The sequence below is a fragment of the Phascolarctos cinereus genome, unplaced genomic scaffold (assembly GCF_003287225.1).
Source record: "Phascolarctos cinereus isolate Bilbo 61053 unplaced genomic scaffold, phaCin_HiC Scaffold_2;HRSCAF=192, whole genome shotgun sequence".
Classification (NCBI taxonomy): Eukaryota; Metazoa; Chordata; class Mammalia; order Diprotodontia; family Phascolarctidae; genus Phascolarctos; species Phascolarctos cinereus.
In genome coordinates this window covers 118,448,652-118,471,853 of record NW_027555625.1, presented here as the reverse complement: position 1 = coordinate 118,471,853, position 23,202 = coordinate 118,448,652, and the positions used below count along the sequence as shown (strand labels likewise).

The 23,202-nt window shown below is 37.1% G+C and overlaps 1 protein-coding gene and 1 pseudogene across 1 annotated transcript in view; both read left to right on the top strand.

The window, feature by feature from the left end:
* DNAAF10 (dynein axonemal assembly factor 10) overlaps positions 1–23,202 on the top strand; it is a 43,032-nt gene that overhangs the window by 18,596 nt on the left and 1,234 nt on the right. The window contains exons 4-7 of the mRNA XM_020985410.2: positions 1,580–1,681; positions 15,538–15,653; positions 16,113–16,247; positions 19,913–20,010. Coding sequence (XP_020841069.1) covers positions 1,580–1,681; positions 15,538–15,653; positions 16,113–16,247; positions 19,913–20,010 — 451 coding nt within the window. The remainder of the gene's footprint in view (positions 1–1,579; positions 1,682–15,537; positions 15,654–16,112; positions 16,248–19,912; positions 20,011–23,202) is intronic.
* LOC110207666 (synaptonemal complex protein 3-like) lies at positions 16,258–19,906 on the top strand (annotated as a pseudogene).

Genomic DNA, 23,202 nt, shown 5'->3' with positions numbered 1-23,202 from the left:
AAGGATTCTGTTTACATCCACTAACAAAAAGAGATTGTATCCCAGGTGTCTTCAGTGACAGTGCCCCTGCTCTTTCCCAGGCCAGACTTCTTTTTGACTTCATGGAGAAGGGAGAGGGAAATTCAGGCACCTAAGCATGCCCGGGGTGGGGAGGAAAAAGAAGTTCATTGAAGGAAAACGTATTTGGTGGCTGTCAGTAACTGGGGAAGGTGAAAAAAAGAAGAGGAAGTTTTTTCAATAGGGGCTCAGAAGCAGTTTTTTTAAGGCTCTTATTTTATAGTAACAAGAAATATATACATATGTAAATTTTATATACATGTTTATTTAAATTTTCAAAAATTTATTATGATTTATTTTGAATGTATTTTTTATATATTTCTATTATTGTTGTCTTCCCTGGTAGAAATTCCTTAATGGCAATGACTTTCCTTTTTGCTTTTGTGTCCTCATTGCCTAGCACAGTCCCTGGCACATAGTAGGCACTTAATGAATGTTTGTCAATTGATTGATTTTCTAAAATTCTCCCTCCTGCTGACTGTTCTGCATCTATTAAGGCAGCCCTGTGTTAGTACATACATTCCCGTCTCTCTGGGTGTGATGTAGGAATAGAAGATGAATCCAGTTAATTAACTTGAATAATTACATGTTCAAGTAAAAGGCAGAAATAGAAATTCAGTCATTTAGCATTAATTTAGTAAGTATTTATTCAATTTTTATTGTATACTATGCACTACATTAGGTTCTCTGCCCTCAAGGATTTTATCATCCAGAAATTGGTTAGAGAAGAATTACCTTTAATTTGATTCTGCTCTTTTTCCTCAGTACTAAAAGAAAATGAAAGTTGATTTTGAAAGAAATGATATCTTTGAATCCTACATAAGCTACAGCAGTTATAGAAGCTTATAGTAGGTCCTTATTAAATATTTGTTGGTTGATTGATTATATTGTTTATTGTACCTATATAGGTCAGATAACATTAGTGAAAAGGAGGAAAGAGTATAATGAAAACTAATGAGAGCATTTTTAATAGATTAGTGTCAAACTAGAACAAAGAAAACAATCTATGATCTGAGGTAGGTAACAAGTATGCTTTTTTTATGAGTGAAACCTAGATTATGTATTATTTTAGAATGGCTTTTTAAAATTCATTAATCTGAAAAACCAGTCAGGTGATACTGATCTTACTTCTGTGATCGATAAGTGCAGTATTACTTAGGATTATAAAATGACAGATTTAGGGCTGGAAAGGACCTTAGAGGTCATCTAATCTAATCCCCTTATTTTTCACATATGAGTAAACTGAGGTACAGAATGAATATGTGATTTGCTCAGAGTCCTACAAGTTACTTCCTAGGTCCTCTGACTCCATTTCCAGTGTCCTTTCCATGATACTATTTCCCAGTTATTACAGGTCAGAAAATATGTGAATTTTCTCTGGTATCATGGTACCTAAAACACTAGGTTTTAGGTGGATACTTTAGCCTCTCAGTAATTGTTTTTAGAAGTATTATTATAAGAAAACTAAAAGGAAACCAGTTGATAACCATTCACTTTACCAATCCCTTTTTATTCCTGATAGGAACCGTAAAGGTATGGGACCCCAGGCAAAAAGATATTCCTGTTGCTAATATGGAACCTGTACAAGGAGAAAGCAAGAGAGACTGTTGGACTGTTGCATTTGGTAAATTATTAATCAACATTTGGATTTTTAGGTATCAGAATACAAAATATGAGAGCCCTTGAAGAAATTTTAAGGATTATGTATGTGTAGCCCTCCTTTCAGGATTATCTGATTTATACAGAATTTTAAAAAAAATTTGCCTAGATCTAGGGGCCTGCAACTTTTTTTTTTTTGCACTGAATTCCATCAGCAGGGTTGAGAAATACCTCTGAGTGACACTGGTCACCCAAGCAAATAGGTTTGTGAAAGAAAATAGAAACCAGTAGGAGAGGACAGGAAAAGAGAAAGAAGAGATGCAAAGAATAGGGAATAGCAAAGTGCCACTGATTTATTGCTTCAAATAAGATTCAGTAGCACTTGTAGCAGTTTGCTTTCTGCATTTGATATATGCTTAAATTAAAAGTACTAATATTGTTTTCTGAAGTTGTATTATAATAGCACCTTCAAACATGTGTTCTTGTAATTGTTTAAACTATTAATAACTGTATCACTGTCAAAACCAATAGCATATTAATAACAATTCTAATAGTCATTGTCGCTTTTACTTGATAAAGTGATGAGTTAATCTTCGGAATGTTCTCTTCTATGTGTTAGTATAGATATCAGAAGTGGAAAACTGTTGTGTGTCATATTATTGGTATAGGGAACTCCTGATAAGAAAACTCCTTCTACCAAAGTAGATCAGCACTTTCTCCCAAGTCATTGGCATAGACAGTTGCATGGGTCACTGAGAAGTTAGGTGAGTTGTCCACTGTCATAGCCACCATGTTTCAGAGGCAGGACTTGAGCCAAAGTCTTGGGACCCCAAATCCACCTCCCCATTCCCATCTAGCTGCCTTTCTACATACGGCCATAGCAGTTGTAAAAATATAATATTATTAGATAGTATATTATTACAAATTGTAATCACTGAAATGCTAGCATCCTTTACAATGCATACACTATATCATGATGAATGACATTGTTGTAATACTAATCATTATGATGGTGACAGTAAGAAATACTCCTGCTGGCTCTTTGTTATCTGCTATTCTTAAGTTGGATTTATTACTGGTGAACCATTTGAAATCTATGCTTCTTGTACCAGTTTTGCACTACAACTAGAGAAGAGTCTTCCTAAGGTAGATTTCTCTTCTTTAAGTCTCTTATTTTTTTCTCAATTACGTGTAAAAATATTTTTAACATTCGTTTTCTTAAATTTTGAGCTCCAAATCCTTTTTCACCCCTCCCTGCTCCTTGAGAAGGCAAGCAATTTGATATAGATTATATATGTAAATCTTGCAAAACACATTTCCATGTTAGCCATATTGCAAAAGAAAACACAGACCAAAAAAACCCAAGAAAAATAAAGTAAAAATATTCTTCAATCTACATTCATACTTCAGCAGTTTTTTCTGTAGAGGTGGATAGCATTTTTCATCATATCTTCCTTGGGAACTGCCTTGGATCATTATATTGAGCAAAATAGCTACGTCATTCTCAGTTGATCATCATACAATATTGCTGTTACTGTGTACAGTGTTATCTTGGTTCTGCTCCATTCACTTTGCATCAGTTTAGTCTTCCCAGGTTTTTCTGAAACCATCTTGCTTGTCATTTTGTATAACACAATACTATTCCATAGTAATCATATGTCAGAACTTGTTTAGACATTCCCTAATTGATGAGCATCTCCTGAATGTCCAATTATTTTTATACATATAGGTCCTTTTCCTTTTTCTTTGATCTCTTTAGGTTATAGACCTAGTAGGGATATTGCAGTTTTATAGTCTTCTGGGCATAGTTCCAAATTGCTCAAGATCAGTTCACAACTCCACCACCAATACATTAGTGTTCCAGTTTTTCCACATTCCCTCCATCATTTGTCATTTTCCTTTTCTGTCATATTAGCTAATCTGATAGGTGTGAGGTGGCACACCAGAGTTGATTTAATTTGCATTTATTTAATCAGGAATAATTTAGAGCATTTTTTCATATGACTATAGTTAGCTTTAATTTCTTCTTCTGAAAACAGCCTGATCATATCCTTAGACCATTTATCAATTGGGGAATGATTCATATTCTTATAAACATGACTCAGTTCTCTATATATTTGAGAAATGAAACTGTGTCAAAGAAACTTGCTATAAAAATTTTCCCCAGTTTTATGCTTTTCCTTCTAATCTTGGCTGCATTGGTTTTGTTTGTGCAAAACCTTTTTAATTTAATGTAATCAAAATCATCCATTTTATCTCCTGTAATTCTATTTCTTGTTTGCTACTAAATTCTTTCCTTCTCCATAGAACTGACAGCTAAAATTTTGCATGCTCCCCTAATTTGCTTATGATGTTACCTTTATGTATAAATCATGTACCCATTTTGACCTTATCTTGGGATACAATGTGAGGTGTTGGTCCGTACCTAATTTCTGCCAAACTGCGTTCCAGTTTTCCCAGCAGTTTTTGTCAGATAATCAATTCTTGTCCCAAAAGCTTGGCGCTTTGGGTTTATCAAATATGAGATTACTGTGGTCATTTACTATTATGTGTGGTATACCTAATCTGTACTGCTGATCCAGTCCTTTGTTTCTTAGCCAGTACCTGATTGTTTTGATGATTACCACTGTGTAATAAGTTTGAGATCTGTTACTGCTAGGGCATCTTCCCCTGTTGCTAGCAGGCACTGTCCCAAGCTCCAGGTTTTATGTGCTGCTGTTTTCAGAACTAGTTCTGGGGGTGGGGGAGTCTATAAGTTTTTGGTGCTTCCAAGGTGTTGTGATCCAAGGAGAGGTGTGGTCACTGCTCTCCTGCCTTGTGCTCTGGTCTTTACTCAGAAAGGGACTTTGTTCTACAGCCACAACTGCCAGTGTCCTCTTGGCACAAGAACTATGACCAGATGCCCTGCTATCCTGCAGCCACAAGCACTAGTCCTCCTTTCTGAAACCTGGGCCCCTACTCCTTTGTGAACAACTGCAAGGACTCTTCACTCTGGAACTGTGACCAGGACCTCTGTTCCACTGTGGCTACAAGTACCGTCACTCATTTTGGCCCTGGAACTGTGACTCAGGCACTTGCTCTCTGATGGCTGCATGCACTAGTGCTCTTCTGCCTTGGAACTGAGACCAGGGCCTGGACCCTTGCTCCCCTGCAGTCAATCCTCTTTGCCCTTGAACTGCGACCTATAACTACATCTGGACAATGCAACAGGTTGCCAAGCCCAGCACCAGCAAAGAATCCCCTGTAATCTCTTTCTAACCGGTTGCCTGACACCCTTACCATCTGTGGACTGAGAGTCCCTGAACCTGGTGTTGGTGCTTTTTCAACCACCTCCAAGGCCTGTTGCTGGCTTTGCCATGGAATGGACCATTCTGCACTTTAGGTCCCGATCATCACCCCCGTGTGACAGACTTTTCCTGTCAACCTCCTAAGTTGTCTTGGGCTGCAAACTTGTTTCACCTTAACCTTGTGTTGGCTCTGCTGCTCCAGAATTAGATTTGCAGTGTTATTTTAAAGTTGTTTGGATTGGAATTTGGGAGGATTCAGGTGAGTTCCTGCCTCTACTCTGTCATCTTGGCTCTGCCTCCAGTTTGCTTTTCTATTTCTGTATTCCTCATTGCCTAACATAACACTCGGTAGACAGAAGGTATTCCTTAAGGAATGAACTGTTTAGTTACTGTTTCTTTTAGCTGGATATTATTTAATAGAAGTAAAAAAACATTAATTAAGATATTTAAAAAATATATCATGCAGAAGTTACTGATTAGGTCAACACTACTATTCTAGGAAAAGACATGGCACTCAATTGTCCTGTGGCTCTGATCACTATCCTTCTGACTTCCCTCTCTTACTGCACTACTGCCTTATACATGTTGTCTTCTCTTATTAAGATGTGAGTTCCTTAACTGTCTTTCCATTTTATTGTAACCCCAGCACTTAGCACAACCTGGCACATAGTAAGTGCTCAGTAAGTGTTTTTTAATTCATTTAATTACATGTAGTATTTGTATTATGGGGGGAGTTTTTTAGAACTTGAAGAAAATAAGGGCAGCTAGGTGATGCAGTGAATACAGCACCAGCCCTGGAGTCAGGAGGACCTGAATTCAAATCCGGTCTCAAACTAGGTGCTTGACATTTACTAGCTGTGTGACCCTGGGCAAGTCACTTAACCCCAATTGCCTCGCCAAAAAAAAAAAAAAACCTTGAAGAAAATAATAGCACTTATATGGCATCTTTAGATTTATAAAGCTTTTTACAGGTATTCTTTTTTTTATCCTTGCAACAACTCTGTGATGTAAATACTGGGTATTGTTTTCCTCATTCACAGAAGAGGAAGCTAAGGCTCAGTAAAGTTCTTTGTTCTCTCATGTTTACATAGTTTGAAACTTTTCCAGTGTTTTTATACCTTACTCTCCACCATGTTCTCTTGTACTCTTCATTCCAATGGCACTGGACTCCTGATTATTTCACAAACAAGACACTTCATCTCTTGGCTCCAGGCCTTCTCTCTATCTGTCCCCCTTGGTTGGAATGCTGCCCCTCCTCCACTCCAGCCACTGGTACTTTAAGTCCCAACTAAACTCCCATTTTCTACAGGAAACCTTTCCTAACTCTCTTAATTCTGGTGCCTTTGCTGTGTTAATTATTTCCTATTTGACCTATATATAGTTTGCTTGTACATATTCATTTTCTTCTTTTCTCCCTCATTGGATTGTGAGCAGAGACTATCTTTTGCCACTTTTTGTATCCCCAGGACTTAGTAGGTGCTTAATAAATGTTTATTGATTGATTAAGTAATAGTTTATAAGGAGCAGAGGAAGCATTTCTAGCTGGATGCCAGATCGAACACTCTTTCTACCATGCTGATTCTTGTGTGTGCTAAGTCATCTCAAAAATGAACTTTGTGGGGTGAAGCTAAGATGGCTGAGTAGAAGTGGCAATCTAGCTAAACTCTCCCAACATACTCCTCCAAGCATCTTTAAAATTAACATGTCAAATCAAATTCTGGAGAGGCACACCTAACCAAAGATTGAGTGAGACATTTTTCCAGACCAAGACAACTTAGGAGGATGGTAGGAGAATTCTGTGACATTGAGATGGGCGCTAACCCACCAGTGAGCCTTGGAGGCAGCTGCAACAGCTTTGGGGGCTCTTACCTCAGAGATGGTAAGGGGATTTGACAACTGGTCAGAAAGAGATTACAGGAGACCCTGAGGTAACACTGGGCACAGGAATGGGTATTATTTGGCAACTCCATTGCTTATATGTAGTTCTAGGTCATAGTTCTGTGGCCAAGAGGAGTAGCTGCAGGGGAATAGAGCCTTTTCTAGGTAAAGACCAGAGCACATACCAGAAGAGCAGTGACCACAACTCTCCCAATGTAATATCACCTTGGAAGCACTGAAAGCTTACAGAATTCCCACCCCATAACTAGCTTTGAAAATAGCAGCACAAAAAAAGCCTAAAGTTTGGGACATTGGCTCTCTACTATACTCCACCCCCACTCCAGGAACAGAGCCCAACTTTAACATAAAATTCAAAATCAAGAATAGGCTAGAGAAATGAGCAAACAACAAAAAAAGAACCTAACAATAAAAAAAAAACTTACTTTGGTGACAGAGAAGAGTAAGATACAAACTTAGAGTAACACAAGATTGAAAATAGCTATAAGCAAAGCCTCAGAGAAAAATGCAAATTGGACACAGGTGCAAGCAAGAATTCCTGGAAGAGCTAAAGAAAGCTGTAAGAGTGATAGAGGAAAGGTTGAGAAAAGAAATAAGAGTGATGCAGGAAAATTATGAAAAGAGAATTAACAGCTTGGCAGAAGAAGCATGTAAATACTGAAGAAAATAATACATTTAAAAAAAACAATTAGACAAATGGTAAAAGAGGCACAAAATTCATCGAAGAGAAGAACTCCTTAAAAAACAGAATTGACCAAATGAAAAAAAAAGTACAAAAGCTCACTGAAGAAAAGTAATTCCTTAAAAAGTAGAATCAGGCAAGCAGAAGTTGATATCTCCATCAGATATCAAGAAACAATAAAATAAATATCAAAAAAAGGAAAAAATAGAAGAAAATGTGAAATAATCTCATTGGAAAAACAACTGACTTGGAAAATAGATCAAGGAGAGACAATATAAAAATTAATGGACTACCTAAAAGCAATGATTTAAAAATGAGCCATGACATCATATTTCAAGAAATTATCAAGGAAAACTGCCCAATATGTTAGAACCAGGGGATAAAATAGAAGCTGGAAGAATCCACCAATCACTTCCTGAAAGAAATCTCAAAATGAAAAACTGCAGGAAAATTCTAGACAACTTGCAGAGCTGCCAGGTCAGGGAGAAAATATTGTAAGCAGCCAAAAAGAAACTGTTTAAGTAGTGTGGAGCCAGTCAGGATCACACAAGATTTAGCCGCTTCTACATTAGAAGAGCTGAGGGCAGAGGAGCTAGGAATATAAGTAAGAATAACATACCTAGCAAAACAGAGTATGATCCTACAGGGAAAAAATGGATATTTAGTGAAGTGGAGGTCTTTCAAGCATCCCTGATGAAAAGACCAAGGCTGAATAAAAAATTGGACATTCAAACACAAGACTGAACTCAGATAAAAAGGTAAACATGAAAGCGAATGGGAAGATGATTCATGTAACTCCTGAGAACTTTATCATTAATAGGATAGTTTGGAATCTATACAGGGGCCATAGATATGAGTTGATTATGTTGGGACGATTTTAAATGAAGGGGTGAGAAAAGGAATGCAATGAGAGAAGGGAGAAGGAAGAGAAAGAATGGGAGAAATTATCTCATGTATAAGGAAGAGTTTTATAGTGGAGGGGAAGATGGAGAGGTGGCAGGCAATGCTTGAACCTCACATCAAAATTGTATGTTGTTTGTAAGAGACACACTTGAAACAGAAAGATACACAGAGAGTTAAAATAAATCATTGTAATAGAATCTGTCATGCTTTAGCTGAAGTAAAAAAGGCAAGGGGTAGCAATCATGATCTCAGACAAAGCAAAAGCAAAAATAGACCTAATTAGAAGAGGCAATTAGGGAAACTACAGCTTGCTAGCTAAACATATATGCACGAAATGGCATGGTATCCAAATTCTTGAAGGAAAAGTTAAATGAGTTATAGGAGGAAAAAGACAGTAAAACTGTACTAGTGCAGGACGTCAACTTAAGCTAACCATAAAATAAATAATAAGGAAGTCAGAGAAATTAACAGAATTTTAGAAAAGTTGGATATGATAGACTTCTAGAGAAAATTGAATAGAAATTGATAAGAGTATACCTTTTTCTCAGCTATACATTGTACTTCCACAAAAATTAACCATGTGTTAGGGCATAAAACCTCATAAACAAATGCAAAAAAGCAGAAGTATTAGATGACCGTTTTCAGACCATAATGCAATAAAAATTACATTCAATAAAGGGCTGTGAAAGCATAAATTAAAATTAATTGGAAACTAAGAATCATGGAAATGATAAATAATTTCATTAAAGAGAATGACAATAATGAGGCAGCATATCAAAATTTATGGGATGCAGCCAAAGCAGTACTTAGGGGGAAATTTTTCTTTCTAAACACATCAATAAAAAAGAGAGAGAACACATTAATTAATTGGATACATTTAAAAAAAACTTGAAAAGAACAAATTAAAAATCCCTAACTAAACACCAAAATAGAAATCCTCAAAACAAAGAAGAAATTAATAAAAATGAAAGTTCAAAACAAAACATTGAACTAATAAACCTAGAAGCTGGTTTCATTAAAAAATAAAATAAAATAAAATAGATAAACCATTGCTTAATTTGATTTAGAAAAAGAAGAAAACCAAATTACCAGTATCAAAAATGAAAAGGCTAAATGCACCACCAATGAAAAGGAAGTTTAAGCAATTATTAGGAGCTGTTTTGACCAATTATATGCCACTGAAACTGGCAGTCTAAGTGAAATGGTCATGAAGAGTCAGACAATACTCAACAACAATAACAAAACAACAAAATCATCAAAACAGCCTGGTACTGGCTAAGAAATAGAGTGATAGATCAGTAGAACAGATTAAGTATACAACACATGGTAGTAATATTTTGATCTCGTTTCATAAACCCAAAGAGCCAAGCTTTGGGGGCAAGAACTCATTATTTGACAAAAATTGCTGAGAAAATTGGAAAGCAGTTTGGCAGAAAGTAGGCATAAACCAACATCTCACATTGCATACCAAGAGTTAAAAATGGGCACATGATTTATACATAAAGGATAATATAAGCAAATTAGGGGAACATGGAAAATTTTACATATGAGATCTATAATTAAGAATCTGACCAAACAAGAGGTAGAGATGGTCTTAGAAAGTAGAATGGGCAAAAAGGGGGCAGAGCCAAGATAATGGAGTAAGAACAGTAACTTGCTTGAGCTCTCTCCGAAACCCCTCCAAATACCTGTAAAAAATGGCTCTAAACAAACTCTAGAGCAGCAGAACTCATAAAAAGACAGAGTGAAACAAATTTCCAGCCCAAGGTAACCTGGATGGTTGATTGGAAAGATCTGTTGCACCAGGCTGGGAAAGAAGCTCAGTTCAGCATGGGCCTTGCAGGCAAAGACCAGGCCTCAGCAAACCTGGAGCAAGCCTCAGGGGACTGAATCATGGGCAGCTGTGGTGGTTTCCAGACTTCTCAACCCACAAATGTCAAAGACAACTTAGGAGGTCAGTAGGAAAGGTCTGTCATACCATAATGAAAGAGGAGCTTGGTCCAGCCCCAGTCCCAGCACAGCCCTGGGGCAGCGGCTGCTTCTAGAGCTCTTGGCCCACAGATGGAGGGGGAATCAAGTGGTTGATCAAAGGTGGGTACAGGGATCTCTTTGCTGGTGCTGAGGTAGGATTCTCTTGCTTTTCCCATGCTTGGATCTGGGTCAAAGTTTTGGGTGGCGGTCCTGGGATGAGGAGGAGCGCTGGCATAGCAGAGACTATGGTGGTGGTGAAGAGGGAATCCTCCTCACAGTTCCAAGGCAGAAAAGAGTGCTTGTGATCACTCATAGACCAGAGGACAGGCCAGAAAAGGAGTAAACATCTCTCCTTTGAACGTGCCACCTTGGAAGAACTGAAAAATTTACAGGTACCTAGAAGTATCTCTGAAAACAGCTGCACAAAACCCTCCAAGCTTGGGACAGTACATTCTCCACCTTGGAAGCAGACCCTTACCTTAACAAAGAGTTTAAAAGTCAGATAATTGGCTGGGATCATAAGCAAACAGCACAAAAAAGTCAGACCATAGACTTTTACTTTGGTGACAAAGAAGAACAAAACATACAACCAGAAGAAGACAACAGAGGCAAAATTCCTACATCCAAAGCCTCCAAGAAAAATATGAATCAGTCCCAGGCCTTGGAAGAGCTCAGAAAGGATTTTGAGAAGCAAGTAAGAGAAGTAGAGGAAAAACTGGGAAGAGAAATGAGAGTGATGTAAGAAAATCCTGAAAAACAAGTCAAGAGCTTGCTGAAGAAAATAACACCTTAAAAAATAGACTAACCCAAATGGCAAAAGAGGTCCAAAAATCCAGTGAGAAGAATGCCTTCAAAAGCAGAATTGGCCAAATGGAAAAGGAAGTCCAAGAGCTCACTGAAGAAAATACTTCCTTAAAAATTAGAATAGAGCAATTGGAAGCTAGTGACTTTATGAGAAATCAAGAAATTGTAAAACAAAACCAAAAGAATGAAAAAATAGAAGACAGTGTGATTATCTCATTGGAAAAATAACTGACCTGGAAAATAGATGCCGGAGAGATAATTTAAAAATTGTTGGACTGCCTGAAAGCCATGATCAAAACAAGAGCCTAGAAATCATCTTTCAAGAAATTATCGAAGAAGACTGCCCTGATATTCTATAACCAAAGGGTAAAATAGAAATGGAAAGAATCCACTAATCACCTTCTGCAAGACATCCCCAAAGGAAAAGTCCTAGGAACATTGTAGCCAAATTCCAGAGTTCCCAGGTCAAGGAGAAAATATTGCAAGCAGCCAGAAAGAAACAATTCAAGTATGGTGGAAACACAATCAGGATAACACAAGATTTAGCAGCTTCTACATTAAGGGACTGGAATATGATATTCCAGAGGGCAAAGGAGATAAGATTACAACCAAGAATTACCTACCCAGCAAAACTGAGTATAATCCTTCAGGGGAAAAAATGGACATTTGGTGAAATAGAGGACTTTCAAGCATTGTTGCTGAAAAGACCAGAGCTGAATAGAAAATTTGACTTTCAAATACAAGACTCAAGAGAAGCATGAAAAGGTAAACAGGAAAGAGAAATCTGAAGGGACTTGTTAAAGTTGAACTGTTTACATTCCTACATGGAAAGATGATATTTGTAACTCATGAGACCTTTGTCAGTATTAGGGTAGTTGGAGGGGGAAAAAAAGATAGATAGATAGATAGATAGATAGATAGATAGATAGATAGATAGATAGAGGGCACAGGGTGAGTTGAAGATGAAGGGGTGATAGCTAAAAAATAAAATTAAGGGTTGAGAGAAGATTATACTGGGAGAGGTAGAATGGGGCAAATTATCTCACATAAAACAGACAAGAAAAAGCTTTTACAGTGGAGGGGAAGTGGGAGAAAGTGAGAGGGAATGAGTGAATCTTATTCTCATCAGATTTGGCTGAAGGAGAGAATAACATACACACTCAATTGGGTATGGAAATCTATCTTACCCTACAGAAAAATAGAGGAGAAGGGGATAAGAAAGGGAGGGGGCAGAATGATAGAAGGGAGGGCAGATTGGGAGAGGGGGTAATCAGAAGCAAACACTTCTGAGGAGGGACAGGGTCAAAAGAGAGAACAGAATAAATGGGGGGCGAGATAGGATGAAGGGAAATATACTTAGTTTGTCACAACATGACTACTGTGGAAGTGTTTTGCATGACTACACATGCATAACCTGTATCAAGTTGCTTACCATCTCAGTGAGGGTGGGTGGGGAGGGAGGAAGGGAGAGAATTTGGAACCCAGAGTTTTAAAAACATGTTAAAAATTGTTTTTACATGCAACTGGGAAATAAGATATACAGTCAATAGGGTATAGAAATCTGTCCCACTCTACAGGAAAATAGAAGGGGAAGGGGATAAGAGAAAGAAGGGGTGATAGAACAGAGGGCAGATTAGGGGAAGGAGTATTCAGAATGCATGGGGTAGGTGGAGGGGCAAGATGGGGAGAAAATTTGGAACTCAAAATCTTGTGGAAATGAATGTCAAAAGCTAAAAATTAATTTAAAAAATGTTAAATAAAAATTTAAAAATTAAAGAAAATAAAATGGGTGATTTTAATTAAGTGACATTTTAAATTTTCACATAAACAAAACTAATGTAGTCACAATTAGAAGGAAAGCAAGAAACGGGGGGGAACATTTATTACAAGTTCCTCTGTTAAATGCCTTGTTTCTCAAATATTTGAGGCCAAAACTTATAAATAAGAGCTATTCCCCAGTTGATAAATTGTCAAAGATTATGAACAGTCAGTTTTCAAAAGAAGAAATCAAAGCTATCAATAGTCATATGAAAAAATACTCTAAATCACTGCTAATTTGAGAAATGTAAATGAAATTGGTTGCTTCTTGTTGTTATTGTTGATAATTTTTCATTCTCAGATTGAGGACCATGACAGAAAAGGAAATGACAAGGGTTGGAGGGGATGTGGAAAAATTGGGACACTAGTGCATTGTTGGTGGAGTTGTGAACTGATCCAACCATTCTGGAGAGCAATTTGAACTATGCCCAAAGAGCTATAAAACTGTACATACCCACTAAAAAGGAAAGAGCTATATGTATAGAAATACTTACAGCAGCTCTTTTTGTGATGGCAAAGAATTGGAAATTGAAGGGATACTCATCAATTGGAGAGTGGCTGAACAAGTAGTAGTGTGTGATTGTGACTGAACACTGTACTATTGTGCTATAAGAAATTACAAACGGCGTGGTTTCGGAGAAACTTGGGAAGACCTGTATGAACTGAGGCAGAGGGAAGTAAGTAGAACCAGAAGATCATTATACATAGTAAGAGTAATGTTGTAAAAATGGGTCGACTGTGAAAGACTTAGCTACTCTGATCAGTACAGTGATCCAGGACAATGTAAGGACTCATGATGAAAAATGCTGTCCAACCTCTAGAGAGAAAACTGATCAACTCTGAGTGTAAATTGAAGTATGATTTTTTTTCACTTTATTTTTCTTCAGGTTTTTTTTTTGGCAACATGGTTATTATGGAAATGTTTTGCATGGTTTCACACATATAACTGATGTCATATTGCTTGACTTTTCATTGGGTAGGATAGGTGCTAGAGGGCAAGAGAGAATTCGGAACTCAAAATTTAAAAAAAATGTTAAAAATAAATTTTTTTAAAAGTAATTTCTTTAACAAAAGAAAATTTTTAAAAATGAACTTTCTGTTCTACTTAATTTCTTTCAACATTTTACTCACAATGTATAGGCTTAAGTTTAAATGTGTTAAGTTAAAGACCAAGTGATTTATTGATGTGATGAGAATAAATATGACATGGTAGTGTCTGAGGTCCTTTCTAGCTCCAAATTTATGACCATGTAAATATTAAAAGTTCAGGATTTTTTTCCCCTTTATTAAAAACATGTTCTTCCTTAATAGTGCATTGCACAGAACTTTTTCAACTTAGGCGGAATAAAGGTTTAATACAGTAACAGTATTGTGAATACAGTAATTCTTTGTGTCCCAGTCCACAATTCATATTAACACTGCTTTGAGGATGTAAATACAGTAAATTTAACTGAAAGACAAATCTGTTATAACACATATTCATAAGATCACCACTTAGTAGTCCTAATTCTTTTTTAATGAAGATATCCTTTTGGCCCAGTATATTTATGTGGTACCTGCAAGTATTTAAATACCTGCACAAGGATAAGTATTCCTAATAAAAGTTAGGCTTGTGGAATGTTAAAAACAAGAATTTTGGGGGGCGGCTTTGAGACACTGGCTATGAATTCTTGGACAGGAAGCAGTAGATGGGAGTAACAGTAACAAGGGCTTTGAGGCCTTTGACTTCTGAATACAGTGACCAAATGTTTTGGTTTGACTGGGAGAGTCTTGATTTTTGCAACTGGTGTTGAGTAAACAGGTATCCAAGGAATTCCTTGTAAGGAATCCTTACTTCCTCACATATTTCTTACTGAAAAACTGGTTAGTGGATTTGATGTTCCTTGAATGGGATTCCAAACTCCAGGCAGCTTTCAAACACTGTGTATTATTATGTGAACTGAGTAGAATACTTCAGGTATGGTCATTCAGAGCACAATCCAGAATATTTCATCATTTGTCTACAGTTACTGTTAGGTCTAATTCAGAGACTAGAAGCTGGGAACATGCTTTGCGTTCTTTCCCTTCCACCTCCCCTTTAAAAAAAAAACCCTCAAATTACAAATAGCATTTTGAAGAAAAAAATTATGAAATAGTTTTAGTCAAATGTGATAGACACTGAAACATGCCTATTGCCAAAAGGATCAATACAGGCCCTGCAATATCTGTCCTCTCAGTCTCCATGGAAATGGAACCAGAAAAATGGTTGTTGTTATGCTTTGCAAATGCCTGACATTTGCTTTAGATGACAAGTAAAACATAATAAATAATACCACATAGGCTAAAACTTGCCTTTAGTGTATGCAGTTTATCCATTTTGATGATCTTTCTAACTCATTAAAATGAGATTCTCTGGGTTTATATTTTTACACGTTTCTGTGTAGGTGATACATTTAGTTCCATATTAACAGGGCAATTTGTAGGAGCATTTTTTTTTTTTAGTAATGATTTTAAATTGGAATATTGTATGTCTGTTTCCAGGCAATGCTTATAATCAAGAGGAACGTGTTGTATGTGCTGGCTATGACAATGGGGATATCAAACTATTTGATCTAAGAAATATGTCGTTAAGATGGGAAACAAATATTAAAAATGGGGTAATGTATATTCTTACTCTTGATCATTTCACTGAACCTTTTTACAATCATCTTTTTATCATTGAGTTGGAAAAGGGCACACATGAACACATGAAGGGCACAAAGAGGGCCTTTTCCCAAGCCTTAAATATGGATAACCCAAACTTACCCCTGAAGTCCCAGAATTGTATGCCTTCAATGAAGAATGTTCTATTTGTACTTTTCCAAAGTTCATTTACTGTACAGAGGTGCTGCTTTTCATCTGTGTCCATAAATGTAGCACCAAAAATGTTATAGTTCATCCAAGAAAAAAATTTATTATAGGGAAAAGAGCCTTATGTACTAGTTCAAAAAATAAAATGGATACTTTGCATTTTTTCTTGTTTGCTACTAACTTTGAAGCAGCTGTGTTCAGTTGAAGAGAGTTAACCGATTATTAATGATGACAACCTCTTGAATGTTTGTACTCTCAATTTTTAGGTTTGTAGCGTGGAGTTTGACAGGAAAGACATCAGTATGAATAAACTAATAGCTACTTCACTAGAAGGAAAGTTCCATGTTTTTGACATGAGAACTCAGCATCCAACCAAAGGGTTTGCCTCTGTTTCTGAAAAGGTAGAGTATAAAGTCAATGTCTTTGTTAAATATGATTCTTTTATTTTGGCAGAAGAAGATAGCTTCTCGGTAGGACTCTGAAATTTCTTCCAGGGCTTTATGTAAAAGATGTTTTAATGCTTTACAGATAGCATGTGGGCAGGTAGATTTGTCACATTCGGGTATAATCTTTAAACACTTATCTGGTACAAAAAACATGGATAAAGGAGGTGAGGGAGAGTGAAGAGTCAAAGACGACAGCCTGGGTTTGTGACTGGAAGGATGGTGGTGCCCTCACCAGCATGAGGACAGTTAGGATTGATTTACGGGTATTTGCAGAGGTGTTAAAAACTGCTAATGTTCTCTTCATTGACCAGTTTTTTGCCTTTCTTATTGTTATAACTAAAGAGAGTTTATTAATCCTTAGTGCCATCCTATAAATCATCATGTTTTTCATTTTAGAGTTTAGACAAGTCATCTGGTATTAAAATGAGGACAAGGCAAGATAACTTAAGATTAACATCCATTGTATGTACTTTTTGCCAAAAAGTTGTTCCTTTTTTGGGGTATTTATTATAACAGGTAGGGAAAATGTTTCAATGTAGCAATGATAATATAGCTCAATTCTGTAGTGCTTTACAGTTTTTACAGACTTTTCTTTCCTCATAGCAGCCCTGTTAGAGAGCTACTAGAAATGTTATTATCCTTGTTTTATAGGCAAAGAATCTGGGAGTGAGAAAATTACTCATAGACAGTGTTGAACCCGTATGTTTTCAGATTCAGGGGACCTGGATTCAAATACCGGCTTTGCCACTTTACAGCCTGTTTGACTCTGTGCAAGTCATTCATCCTTTCTGGGCCTCAGTTTTCCCAGAAATGAAGGGCTGCCCTAGGTGACCATGCTGACCTTTTCCATTTCTCAGTCTGTCATCTTTGAAAGTGGAGCTCTTTCATTCTTTGGATTCCAAATCTTGCAGTTTTTTCTAGTCAAGATTGCCCAGCTGAAATGTGTCATTTTGTGAGTTCTTTATATCATTAAGCTAAACATCCTTTAAAAAATATTCGGTATGGGGGCAGCTAGGTGGCTCAGTGGATAAAGCCCCAGCTCTGAAGTCAGGAGGACCTGAGTTCAAATGTGGCCTCAGACCAAACACTTGACACTTACTAGCTGTGTGACCCTGGACAAGTCACTTAACCCCAATTGCCTTTAAAAAAAAAATTCAGTGTGGCAGTTGTGTCATCTTTCACCATCCTGGTCATCCTTATCTTAGCTCCCAAGGCCTGAGGCACAGCTGGGGTCCTGAGTGAGAGGCCACTACCCTTCCAAAGGATTAGCTGAGTCCAGGGAAGGGCTGAGGGAACCCACACCCCATCCCCACCAATCCCTCTGGCATGACTGAGCTGCTGGGAATGCAAAGAAAAGCTCCCAGTGGTCCCTGACCTGCCGGAACTCACATTGTCTTTGTAATTGGAAATAGCATTAAGAAACTGCCTAATTATGGTACCTTCAGAAAGAAAACGTTTCTCAGGAAAATCTGGGAAACTAAACGATGGGTGAGTTGAGCTTATGGCTTGACAAAGAAGACAAAAAAGATCTCAGTGGCTCGGAGGAAGATGCTAGGGAAGGAAAGACTACAGTAAGTCAAAGGCATGGGGAAAAAAGACCTACAGTCATTACTCATGGAGCAGTTGAAGAAGATAATGGGGAGGGGGGGTGAAGTACAGAATATGTTGGAAAGATTTGGAGCTGATATTAACAATGCTTTTCTTGCAAAGAGGAAAAGATTAGACATATGGGTTTTTTTGTTTGTTTGTTTGGCTAGGCAATTAGGGTTAAGTGACCCATCCAGGGTCACACAGCTAATAAGTGTCAAGTGTCTAAGGCTGGACTTGAACTCAGGTCCTGTGCTCTATCCACTATGCCACCTAGCTGCCCCCAGAAGTGTGTTCTAAGGCTTCTTTTAAAACCGGTAATCAGAAAATGGAGCATATTTGGAAAACACAGCAAGAACAAAGGCCAAAACTCAGCCATGAATTTAAGTTCATAACATTATTTTAGCAATGGGATGTGGTGGATGTTCAGAAAGCTGAAGAACGGGGGGGTGGGGGGGAACAAACAACTAGTTAACATATTTGAACAACAGCAAAAGGTTTTTCAACAAGCTAGAATAGTTCAGAGCCATAGACCAAGACCATTAAACAGCTATATGAACAATTCTTAAAGAATATGGAAGGCTTGGAGAAGAACCACAAAAGCCTTTTTACAGGTGCACAAAATGAACTCAGAAAAGAAATGGCCGTGTTACAAAAGAAAATTATGATGGACGCCAGCAGCAAGCAGTGGCGAGTGGTGAGGCAGCTAGGTGGCACAGTGGATAGAGCACTGGCCCTAGAGTCAGGAGGACCTGAGTTCAAATCCAGCCTCAGACACATGATACCTACTACCTGTGACCCTAGGCAAGTCACTTAACCCTGATTGCCTCACCAGGAAGGAAGAGAAGAGGAGAAGAGAAGAAATGAAATGGCAAATGGTCGAAAACCTTTTCAATCCATGTTGTTCTGATGGCTCTTGGAAGAAAGAACTTGGGCCTAAGTAATATGATATAATTACAACCATTTGCTAAAGGAAAAGCAAATATTTGCTGTGGCTTTAGAAAGCTAGTTTAGAGTTTATCTGATGTTATATAGCTTGTTTATCAGTGTAAGATCCTCTTTGTTTTATGTTAACTGAAAATGCCTACATGAATAGTAAATAGCAAGTTAGTACTTTTCAAGTTCTTTGGTATTAGTGGATTTCCCCCCCAGTAGCAATTAAAGACTCATGGCTTCTAGCAGTAAAAATTTAATTGAATAGGCAAATTTATAAATCCATTTAAAGAGAAGTGAATTACATTGTACTGTGGAAAAGTGCAAAAGGACATTTAGTATCATAGCATCTTTCTCTTTCTAAAATGTCCTTGAACTTCCCTCCTAAAAATAATAGAATCTTATTATAATGCAATTTATTATTACATGGACTGAGGAATTGAATAATTGAAATCATATCTCCTGAATTGTAACTATGCTGGTGTAACATGCATTGGTCCTGTGTTATAAAAGCAGTGTTATAAAAGGGATTCCACAATATTTCTAGTTATCAAATGATCATAGATTTAGAGGTAAAGAGTCTTTAGAGATGATCTGTTACAACACCTTTGTTTTACATGGGGATCGGGGCAGCTAGGTGGCACAGTGGAGAGAGCACCAGGCCTGGAGTCAGAAGGACTTGAGTTCAAATCCGTCCTTAGATATGTACTAGCTGTGTCACCCCAAGCAAGTTGCTTAACCCCAATTGCCTCCAAATAAAAAAAAAAAAAGAAAAGAAAATTGGGGACCAGAAAGGTTAAATTACTTGCCCAGAGTCACAGAGAATCCTCCAACTCAGAATTAGACTATTCTTTCATTGTATAATGTGATTGCTACTTCGTTTGCCTATTTTCTTCATTGCTTTTTTTTTAAAGGACGTGATTAAAAAGTTTTACCAAACTTCTAATAGACATTATAAAGAGTAAAACAACTTAATTACATTCATAAAAACTGACCAGTTTCAATTTATGAAAATCTGTATTTGCTGAATCCCTTTCTTAAGTGTGTTCTTATTCATCACTTTACTCTGTAATTAGTAATATGACTCTGATCTTTTTTAGGCTCATAAATCTACTGTATGGCAAATCCGACACCTGCCCCAGAACAGAGAGATCTTTATGACTGCTGGAGGTGCAGGGGGGCTTCATCTGTGGAAGTAGTAAGTCTTCTCTTAATGCATGTGATTTCTCCTGATTGGTTTGTGGTTCCTAAACATAAGCTTTTGTTGTTTTTGTTTGTTTTAAATTGGCAGGGAACATAAAATAAAAACAGATTGAGTCTTTTTGTATTTGTTCATTCAGCATAGTCACTTTTGATATAATTTGAAATTTCTTTTTGCTAGGTAAGTGCTACTGTCCTTACATTTCATTTACAGATGTTTTTATTCATTTTACATTAACAAAGATTGCTCTTCCCACAAGGACTGAAAGAATATTGCCAATAAGAGCATTATGTTTGATCAGATAATGTACAACCTACGCTCAGATGGCACAGGAACAATTTTTTTTCCCATAATCTAATAGTCACCTTTGTTGGATGGTTTTTTGTTTGTTTTTTATTACAACAAGAAAGATAAAAGTTGAATGTTCCAAATGGGGAGACTTTAAGGATTTAGAATCATAGAAAATGGCATTTTTATTCTCATCAATGTAATTCTTCAGCCTGGTAATCAGACTAATGAACTCTTAATGTCAGTGTCCTTTGAATGAAGCCTTATAAGAACAAAAAAGTTTAAACTGCTTTTGATGCCCTTAGCTAAGCAGAATAAACTTGGGAGAAGAAAAATCTTTTTTTCCAAAATTTGACACAAGAAAAAAAGAAAAGAAAACTTGACAATTTAATGAGAAATGACAGGTATTTCAAAAATAAGGTTTGATTGGAAGTATAAGAAGCTAAAGGTAGTTGTGAAAAACAGTGTGGCAGCTGGAAAGTACTTGTCAGAGTAATCAAGGTTAGACAGGGATAGAAATAAAACTAAAGTTGCTTCTGAATCACTTAGCCAGAAGAATAGATTTAGAAGCAAATTCATTTTTTCCCATAGTTGAGAACTGCAGTTGCTGTAGGTTGAAAGCTCAAATAGAAAGCTTTAGCTGTGCTTGCTGAATGACAGGCAGATTTATTAAAAAGTACTACTAGTATTTGCTGAACTGCCCTCCTTTTTGGGCCTTCATCCCACATCTTCTCTCACTCATTGGGGTCAGCTTTGTTTTTCCTTTGCTAAGTGTATGAGCCAGACTAGATGGCTCATAAAAGGAAGGGGAGGGAAGAATAAAGGTGAAGCAGAGGGATGGAAAAGTCAAGAATTCATTCTGGAGAGAAGCCAGGCCTCTGAGCTAATGTTCCTTAAACCAGTCTGCATTATTTACATAAAAGAATAAATCTGAAAGCCAAATAGTTTTTCACTGAAATTGAAATTATAGTTGCTGAAGGTTATAAGTATTGAGATAGCCTCAGAAATGCTTGGGAAATGACATTTGGGTTTAAAAATATGAACTACACTTGATTAGAAGTAGAAGAAGCTAAGCTAATAATACCATATGTATGTGTATACTGGGGCTGTAAATCAGACTGTGTTAGAAAGAGGGGACAGTAGGACTACTGGGAAGACTTCATTGTAGCCAAGCTATGCGTTTGGAGAGTCTGGTTACCTGGGTAGCTTTCATTGTATGTCTTTGTTTATGTGCCCATGGGTTATGTGTGTCCCTGGGCCAAATCCTGTGAACTGGGCTGTGCTGTAAGCTCAGGTCTTAAGCGCAGAGGTTTAAGCAGTTGCTGAGTCGTAATGATGTTTTGTTATAAGATTAACCATTGTGACATCCTGAGCAACATGTCCCAAGCCCTTCCCCATTCCCTGTTCGTATACCTGAGTCAGAAGTCACAGGACCCTTGCAATCAGTGGTAGATATTTTCAGCATATCCAAATATATTCATGAGTGTATTAGATATTGTAAATTTATATATTGGTCCAGACTGATTTTATTATTGTTGGGTACTCTCGGTGTAGAAAACCTTTCCGTGGATTTAGATCCTGGGATCCTAGATTTAGAACCAGAAGGAACCTTAAAGGACCATCTCCTCTACCTCCCTCATTTTACAAATGAGGAAACCGAGATGTGTGGCTTCTTTGTGACTCATTGTCATCCTTGCCTGGGCCACTGAGGGGTTAGGTGGTCTGGTTAGGATCATAGCTGGGAGGCGTCAGAGGCATGGCTTTATGTTTATGTGTATACATATACACACAACTATATACATATATGTCATAAGTACATATACACATATGTTGTGTTGTATTATGTGTTATATAAAATGTATTTGTACCTATATTCTGAGATGATTCCTAGAGATGTGAAAATCTTTGATATCTGAATGTTTGATATGACTTAAAAGGTATTTCCCATACAGATTTTTCTCTATTAATGACTTCAAGTTTGAATCCATCTCCATTTATTCATCTCTATGTAAAGAACAGAACTGTGGGGCCTTAGGCCCCAAATTATGTTCCCCAATACACTGAGCTTGTTTGCCCTTGACTATTGATGTCTAACTGATGAGAATGGCTTAAAATTAATGAGGCACATAAAAACTTTAATGGATAATGGAAAACGGGTTTTTTTTTCATTTTTACGTGATCTTTTAAATACTTAACAGCTGCAGCTCTTGCCAATAGACATGTAAGCAAAGGATGTTCCACTTAAATGATTTGTTCATCTGAATGTTTTATTCCTTTTAATTAAAATGAGTAGTTGGGTCTAACAGACAGAGCGTTGAAGTTATTTCCCTACCTCTTCTTGCTCCATTTTTGATTTGCTATATGCCTCTTTATCTCCATTAGCCTCTGTGAAACAAAATAATAGTGGGTACACCCCTTTAAAAGATCCAAAGATTAATAAATTGGTATTGGCTAATAATTTTGAATGCCCTAAACTATTTTTTCTCAATATCAGGTATTATTTAGAAGTTATTAAGCCTCAAAGCCTACTTTGTTGATTCATATTTTCATCTGTAAAAACAAACAAAATGCCTTTATAATTCTTTTCATAATTTTAGCCTAGGAGTAATCTAAGTTCATACCCCTGGAAATTGTTAATAGTTACACAAAGAAATTGAATTTGGGTCTCGAGAGCCATAGCAAACTAAAGGAATAGCAGAAAGTAGTCTAGGAGTGTCCACATCAGGCTTATGTAGTTGGAACCTGATAGGAATCAGTTCTCAGTTTGCAGGGTGTTAAGACAAGCCTCAGTGATTGTGTCAATTCTATATTTCAGAATTACATCCTTCTATGTAGTGTACAGAAATAGCCTGTAGCTAACAGTCAAAGTAAGACATGCATTGAAGGATCAGCATGTTCCTG